Below are 8,833 nucleotides of genomic sequence, written 5' to 3' on the forward strand. Positions count from 1 at the left end.
GTCATTAAGGGCTGCTGGAAGGGAAGGTGAATGGTAAGGTGGCCACTATATGGTACAGACGTTCTTTTTGAAGGTATGAAAATGTTTTCCAACTGACTACAGTGATAGATGCACATAGCTGTGAATGTCCTAAAAGCCACAGAACTGTACACTTGAAATGGGTGAAACGTATGGTATGTGGATGATATCGCAGTACAGATGTTGAGAGAGAGAAGGAGAAACTGAGCTCCTACAGCCCTCTCCAGAGACAAACTCTTGGTACCAGCGGTGGGAAGAACACAGGCTCTAGATAACCTTGCGCACGAAGGCTGCCGCTGCGCAGACCTGACGCACCGGGCCCGGATGTGGAGGGTTCGCGAGCGCCAACGCCCGCGCTCTTCCCTTGCACCCAGCTGCCAACGGTCACCTCAGCCTTGGGCGCTTTGCCTGCGGCCATGTCCAGCGACATCAAGAACTTCTAGAGGCCTGATTCCTAGACACTCCACACACTCCACTCCAGGCCACCCGCTCCCATGGGCAGTTACCTGACCACTCCCAACTCCGCGCCGCCACCTCTCGCCCAGGGGCGCCGGACGCCGAGGTCCCGGCCCGCCCCGGCCCAGGACGGCTTGCGGCGCCTCCACAGTGGGCGCTGCCTCCGTACCGGACCCTTCCCCGAGGTGCCGCCAGACTGGGACCCCGCCAAACCCCAGAGGATCGTCCCTGAGGCCTGGAGGCGTCTTCCTCCCAAGCTGCCCCCCAAGACCATCATGGGGCCGGATCTTTCCGGTGCATGGGAGAGCTACATGAAACGGTGGCTTTGGAGTGCCCGGCACCCAAGACGGATCTGGAGCCCCGTGACCATCAAGATCACGCCTCCTGAACGGAGTGGGAGCCCCGGGGCGTCCTCTGGTCCGGGAGTCCGCTCTGCAGGCCGTCCACCCTCCGAGGAGCGCCCAAACCCCTGTGCCAAGGAGACCGTGCTGAGGGCACTTAGCCAATGCAAGAAGGGGAACAGGAAGTTTGATGGGCCGCTCTGGTTTGAGATTCCAGAGAGCACAACGAGCAGGGGGCGGAACAAAGAGCCCAAGCCATCGGCCTTCAAGCCCCTGATCAAAAATGGAGTGGTCCCTTCCTTTGTGCCCAGGCCAGGGCCTCTGAACAGAAGCCTCCTCTCCTGCAACTACAACGTCTGCAAGGAGAACGCTGATCCCAGGCTTGATGTTCTGTCTGTCGCCCCCCCTACTGCCGGGACAGGTCAGTGCATGCCACAAATCCTCAGCTAGAGATCTGGGAGAAGATGCAGCTCTCCTGGGGTCTCAGGCCGACCTCCAGTGCACAAGAGCGGTGCCAGTAGGGTCTCATTCGCTCCTGAGGATGCCCATCCTGCTGACCCCTTTGACTCTTAAGAGTCAGGGCCCTGCTCCCCACCTCCTGAGACTCAAACCTACATATCTGCTCTCATCTTACTGACCCAAGCATGGGACCCCGACATAGTATCGCTACAGCCCGCAGACCTGCCAACCCCCAAGACTGCCTGTCCTTCTAGAGCCCTCACGGAAGATCGTTGATGTCAAAACCCTTGCCTCCCCTGCCTGCCCACTCCTTCCTGCCTTTCCCCTTGCTTTTCCGGAAGGCATGCTTCTTCCCCACCTCCCTGTTAGCCCAGTTTGCATAGTTCAATATTTGATCTCATTAAAAACAATATTGATATTCGAAAAGGAGCTTTTCATGCAAAAATAAAGGGAAAGTGTGTTCCAGAGGAGCAAGAGCAAGGGCAGAGACTCTACATTGGGAACAATTTTTATTTGTTTGAGATCCGCATAGAAGTCCAGTATAGCTGGAGAGTAGTGCAGGAGAAGATAATAGGAGGTTAGAGACAGACTCTGATGGAGTAACACAAGGCATTGGGGCCATGGCGAAGAGTATGAGTTTTATTCTAAGAATCATGGGTTTTAGGTGAGAAAACACTAATCAGGTTGATATTTTTAAACAAATCATTCTGGTTCTTGTGTGGAGAGTGGATTATCCAGAGGGAGTAATTGAAACAGAAAAAGAGAAGCTCAATACTGTATTTGAAGCAGGAGTTGAGAGTGGTTTGGTTTGAAAGGGAAGTGATGCATATGAAAGATGCACATGAACTTAGGGTATGTTTTGAAGGTGGTTATCATGGGACTCATTAGGACACTGGATGATAGCATTAGCAAAGTGGAGGAAACCAAGAGTCTTAGCTTATTGGTTCAAGAAACTGCACGATGATAGTGCTATTTATTGAAATGAGAAACACCAGTAGAGAAAATATTTGGAGAAATCAAGAAGTCTGTTTTGGTTATGTGTCCTCGAGTACCCACACATTTGTTATCATGGTGGAGGCGTCACTTGTGCAGTTGAAAATGTGGATCTGGAAATCATGGGAAAGCTTGAAGTTAGAGACGTAAATTTAGAAGTCCTGAATGTATGAGCTCATTTATAACACATATGTGGTGCTTAAAACCATGACCTGTATGAGACCATTTATGCAGAAAATGTAGATAGAGAAGAGGGCTAAGGTTGAACCCTGGAGTGCTCCAATTTTAGAGGGTGAAAAAAAGAGAAGGAGAGAAAAAGTCTGAGGGAAAAACAGCCATTGAGGTGGGAGAGAAGTCAGAAGCAGCAGGGGTAGTGAGGGGAGAATCCCAGAAGGTGGAATTTATCAACCGTGTTGGCTGCTGCTGAGAAGATAAGAAAAGAGATGTTCCATCACTGACTTTAAGAGGAGAAATTGTTCTAGAGCGTTGGAGGTAAAAGCCTGAATTGATTTGGAAGACACTAGAGGGGTGGGCATGGAGCCAGGGCTGGGGAAACCATTTGGTAGCTATTCAGTCTCGAAGTAAAGCAGGTAAGTGGGAATGCTGGAGAAAGTTTAATTTTATTTTTAAATGTTCTTTTAAGAAAGGTTAGGGAAGATGTTTCAGCAGTAAAGTGTTCTTCAGGAAGCTCTGGAGGGATGGGCTCTTAGGTGCTGGTGGAGGGTGGGGTGGCACACAGACACTTGACCCATGATAACCACAGGGGTCAGGAGTGGGCAGCATCTGTGGGAGGAGAGGGCCAGCGTGGTGGACTTGGGGTGTGAAGGACATCTGTTCTCTTTTTCCCACGCTATCGGTGAAGTGCAAAACCAGACTATCAGCAGAGAGGGGGAGGAGGGAAATATTTGAAGTTTGAGGAAAGAGTTGAAGATGTGAGATAGAATTCTAAGAGTGGGAAAAGGAACAGAGTGAGAAAATGTAATAGGATTATGAGAAAATATCAAGGGCCCATTGCAGACTTGCGTTCTTAAACTAAATAGGGAACTGGGAAAAATGATTAGGTAATTTTCTGTAAATTTTATTTTACTTGAACTAGTATAAATGAGGATTGAATACACAATTGGTTTTAACCATTATAATATTTTAACCAATATGATATTAACTATTATGCTCCAAAAGAATTTAATAAATAAGGAAGCAGCAAGGGAGTTATGGTCTGTATTAGTCAGGGCTGTCCTGAGAAACAAAACCTGTGCGTGTGTGTGTGTGTGTGTGTGTGTGTGTGCAGAGAGAGAGAGAGAGAGATTGATTGATTGATTGATTATAAAGAATTGGCTGAGACCCAGGAGAGCTGATGACATAAGCTCCAATCTAAGTCTGAAGGCAGAAGACTGGTCCCAGCTCAGAGACAGGCAGGCAGAGAGAGAGAATTTTTTCTTACTAAGCTTTTTTGTTCTGTTTGGGTCTTTCAACAATTGCACGAGCCCTGCCCACATAGGGGAGGGCTATCCGCTTTACACAGTGTACCAATGCAAATGTTAACCTCATCCAGAAACACCCTCACAGATACGCCCAGAAATAAAGTTTAAACAAATATCTGGACCACGGCCCAGTCAAGTAGATACGTAAAATTAACCATCACAGAGTGTTTTTAAAGGAGTAATTTTAGTTTGGATCATGGAATCTAACTGGTTAAGCAAGAAATTGATAAGGGAGATAGATAATGGAAACTATGGGAAGAACAAACTATTAGATTAACTGAGGAAGCTGAAAATTTGTCATGTAGTGGTAACTAAAACAAGCAAGGTAGGAGGGCAGAGTGGAAAGTGAATTTTTTGAATTTGGTATTTGAAAAGTTTAATGACGAGAGTCAGAGGTATGAGAATGAGGTAAGAATGAGGGCTAAGAATGAAGATCAGGGGGTAGAAGGGGAGCCAGTAGCAAGGTAGCAGGAAGAATAAGAATGAGAAGAGGAGCACCTGGTTCCTAACATCCATGAGTTTTAAAGTAACGGGGATCTTTGAAAAAGCAAAGAGAAATAATAGTTTGGAAGCAGAAAACATGAGCAAGAAGGGCATCTGCTCTCTTGTCCAAGCTGTGAGGGTCTTGAAATGCTAGAGAAAGAGTGGCTATTCTTCAGCTGAGGGTCAGTGCCTCCAAGATTAAAGAGGGTAGGGAGACTTCTCAGGCTCTGTATTCACATGAGCCAATTCTTTATAATCAACCAATCAATCAATCAATCAATCTCTCCACACACACACACACACACACACACACAGACTCTCACACATTGATTCTATTTCTCAGGAGAACCCTGACTAATACACACCCAGATTCCCTTTCTTCTTCCCTGTTTGTTAAATTCTTTTGGAATATAATAGTTAATATCGGTTAAAATATTATAGTTTAAACCAATTAAATTTTGAAAACAGGAATTTTAAAAAATGTAACCACACAATTCATGTAAGAATTTAAATTATTAATAAACATAAAAATATTCAAATGTGTTCTAGTTATTTAGAGAAATTTACATACAAACTCTATTTAACCCATCATTGCAAAAGACAAGGTAAGCTAATATCCATCTCAATATATAACTATATGTATATAATTGTATATACACAGACACACACACAATTCTCTCTGTTGCTCTGTTTTGGTGGGTTAAATGAAAAATTTTGCTTAAAAAGAGGAATCACAAAAGTAACATTGTTTAAACTTTTAATGTGTATGTGTATTTATTTGCCAAACTTTTTATGATAATTCAGATTTTCCTTTGCATGAGAGTCTGCTAATTGGATTTCTACATGAACCATATCCATGATATAACATCTTTTATCTCCTGTTTTGATTTCTTTAAGTGAAGCCAGATTTTAGGTTCAGATTACCTGTAGGTTTTTCCCAGTGCTTTATAGATAATTTGCTCACATCTAATGCAGGAGAATTGTTTTGGACAACTCAAATCTTTCCAAACTATTAGTTGGATTTAAAGAAACAAAAGCTCTCTTTCTGCACTTACATTTCATTCTTCTATGAAATTATTAGATGAAATACATCATTATAAAGTGTGTCATGGAGTGATTTGGTAACACACTCGACTGAATTTATGTAAAAATGTAATTAAATTGATAGGAGTATAAAGGTACTGGAATACTAAAGAGAGCCTGTAGCAAAGGAGAATTAAGTGCTGATTATGTACCTGTGTTCTTATATGTACATGTGTAAATACATTCTGATCTTTAGCTGCATATATATTTGGATATAGATCTATAATACACTCAGTCTTTACACCGGTGACCATAGAGCAAATCTCAGTATTACCTACATCATAAATAGGCAGACTTTTGTGGCTGTGTTTTTTTTCAGAAAGGTACAAGGCTCTCTTCTTTTTTGCAGAATTTTTATATCCCCGCATTCTCTAGAAAAACAGAAGTTCTAAAAAACAGTGTTATTATACTTTAGAAAAATGTAAAAATGTTTCATATCAAAAATTGCCTTTCATATGCACTTAAAATGTGATGTTCCTAGTTAAATATATGACATTTCTCTAAGAGAATGTGAAATTATTATATTGAATAGCAAAAGTAATAAAAATCATTTAAGCAATTATAACCCTCAACATTTCCTGATTTCGGAAAATAATAATTATGATAATAGCTCACATCACAGGCTATGTTATGCTGAATAAATTTTTTTATTAAACTTTCAAAAAAGGATTATTTAAAGCAATAAAGTAAAATGTTTGGAATGCATAATTTTGAAGGTGCAATTTAATTCAATAGTCTTTTTATGGAATACAGCCTTGCTTTCTCTTGAGTTTCTATCTTTCCTTATCCATTTATGCCCAGCAGCAGTTCTGCATCATTGTTAATTGACAAACATGTAAACATGGAGAGTGGTCCACCTTAAGATCATCAGCAGGGAGAGCTCAGCAGTAAAGTTCATTTCTGTTTGTATTTTGTCTTCTCTAAAATCACAGAAGATCAGTGAGACGTATATCAGATAGTCAAATTACAAAATGTATACAAAAGGAATAAAGAAAGCATGATCTGTGGGAAAAAGTAGAAAGCCACACCTTTAAGGTGAGTCCATGTGTCCTCCAGAGTTAGAACATATCTCTTCCAGAGAGGGACTGATGTAAACAAACCTTATCCAGGGAAGTTGCTCCAGAGGGTCTGCTTTTAAATTTATTTCTTATCCCAGGTCCAGTAACTTAATCTTGAGGTTTTGAGTCCAGATTTTAGCAAATGTTCTCCTGCTAGGGCGTGGGTGTCCCTTGTTTCGCCTCCTGGTAATTGACTCTAGTTACAGTTACTCTGCTTTACAAGTGAACGCCACCATTCATTCATACACTCTTCTGACCTAGGCCTCTAGGTGGTGTTCCGCTCTGTTTTTCTCACTCCTGTGTGGCTTGTCCAGTGTGGCTTGTCCAGTGTCCAGTCCTGTAATTTGGCCAATGGTGGCCGTCCATAACCTTGAAGCAAAAATGGTAACCCATAACTTTTCTAATTTTTTATTTTGAAATAATTTTAGATTTACAGAAGACTAAACACTTATTCTTCACTGAGCATCCCTTAATGTTAACATCTCCCAGAGCAGGGAATGTTTATCAAAATTAAGAAAGTAACATTGGTATAGTATTGTAAACTTAGCTACAGACTTTATTTCGATTTTGTGAGTGTTTCGATCAATGTGTTTGCTGTCTCAGGATCCGATCCAGTGTACCTTATGGTATTAAATCGTCGTCTCTTCTTAGACACCTCCAACCAGGGACAGTCTCTCAGTCTTTTCTCATTTCTCATGACCTTGGAAATTTTGTAAAATGCTCCTTTAGGTAAGACAACATTTTAAAAAGTTATATTGAGTTCAAAATATGTTGGAGGAGGAAGATACTACAAAAATCCTTCCATGGTTAAAAATTTGGGGTTAAAATATAGATTTAAAAACTATGATCACATTTGTGTGTGTTTGTGTTATGCATATTAAATACATCTTTCTTTTTGTTTCAGTATGAATGCAACCTCACTTTATGAGTGATGCTGCTGCATGAGAAGGAAAGTGGAAAGAGTGAGAGAATAATGCATTACCATTGACGGGGTGGCACAAAAACAAAAGCCAGCCTAGCACAGGATTGTATTAAGCCTGGTAGAGGAATTGAAGTTTAAATAGATTGAAAGGGAGTTCAAGTATCTGGGCAATTGTATCAGCCTGACTGCTGTCAGTCTCACATTCATTTAGCATGTCTAAAGTATTTACTGAAGGTCTGTATTGATCCAAGTATTTTCCTAGGCACTAGCGAAATGATGATGACTGAGACGCCAAGGAAATTAAAGATTAGTAGGAAAATAGCTAGAAGCAAGAGAATTCAATACAGTTTGATAAATTTTTTTATAAGGGCAAGCACAAATTTCTATGTGAACATATAGAATATATGAGAAAGTTGTTTGCTGTACATAATTTAGAAAAAAACCCTGAAATTTCTAGGATAAGTAGAAGTGGAAAAAAAATGACTTGGACAGGAAAAGAGAAAAAATGGAAAAGAACATAATTCTGAACCGTATAAAGTTTAAAGAGCTGTTGGGGTGAGGGTGAGTGGTGTGGGCTTTACAAATTATAATTCCATATGCCTGAGCTGGACCAGTTTAATATATGATGGTTTTCTGGGACAGTCTCAGGTGACCTTGCTTACCTGACGGATTTTTCCCCCTTTAGTGCAACAGTCTCTGTTTGAATGATAAATTATGTGCACACTGTTAAGACAGAGCAAGTTATGTACCCTGAGCATACATCAGGGATATGGACTCGATCGAGTGGTCCAACTAGAAGTGGAAAGAATAAAACAGAACTCTTGATGCTTTTATTTAGGGCAGTGGAGTCTGAGGTTCTTATGAGGCATTCATGTAGGGATCGTCACTGGATAATTCCAGAATTGGAAGAGATACATGGGAATGCAGAGAGCTACATGAGTTGTGTTGTGTGGGGGCGGATGTGGGGGTGGGAGAGAGAATCAAAGGATGGATGCATCCCAGAGAACATTCAGCCATATTTAATGATTAAACAAAAAGATTTGGACTTGGTTAATTATGTCTCCTGTCCCTCATCCATAATATAGGTCTAATATTATTCAATTTACAGCATGCTAAAGATGAAATGCAATAGTATATACGTGCCTGTACCCAGTAATGAGTCAACATCCACATAGCTAGAGATATATGTAGCTAGTGAGGTTTGTCCATTGATATCTATATAGTTATCAATAAACATATGTAGCTATCATTCCTGCTCCTGTGTGGCTGCGATAGAAGAAAAAGGTCAGCGCCACAAGAATACCTTCATTGGAGGGCTGTATTATGTCATCAAGTAACAAGGAATTTAAACTGATAGACTCACTTGTTTCTTTAGGCACATAGGGTAGTTTAGCGTAGGCCAGTTTGCTTGAAGGCAGAATGAAAAAAGAAGAAGAATGGACAGATGAAATTGTGCTATTCTTTTTATTCATGAGGAGTTATCCTTCTGTTCTCTGTATCTGTATGTTTATTTGTTGCTGCTCTTGTTTTATCTTCCAC

At 41.3% G+C, this 8,833-nt stretch overlaps 1 protein-coding gene across 1 annotated transcript; it reads left to right on the forward strand.

Moving 5' to 3' along the window:
- Positions 1–350: 350 nt before the first annotated feature.
- On the forward strand, positions 351–1,700 carry POM121L12 (POM121 transmembrane nucleoporin like 12). Its single transcript, XM_005609149.4, has one exon. The coding sequence runs from the start codon at positions 513–515 to the stop codon at positions 1,263–1,265; it is 753 nt and encodes a 250-aa protein (XP_005609206.3). The 5' UTR covers positions 351–512; the 3' UTR covers positions 1,266–1,700.
- The last annotated feature ends 7,133 nt before the right edge of the window (positions 1,701–8,833 follow it).

The sequence above is a fragment of the Equus caballus genome, chromosome 4 (genome assembly GCF_041296265.1).
Source record: "Equus caballus isolate H_3958 breed thoroughbred chromosome 4, TB-T2T, whole genome shotgun sequence".
NCBI classification, from domain to species: Eukaryota; Metazoa; Chordata; class Mammalia; order Perissodactyla; family Equidae; genus Equus; species Equus caballus.

Excerpts from the sequence above, each read along its gene's own strand:
- POM121L12 (XM_005609149.4), top strand. The coding sequence starts at position 513 with ATGGGCAGTTACCTGACCACTCCCAACTCCGCGCCGCCACCTCTCGCC.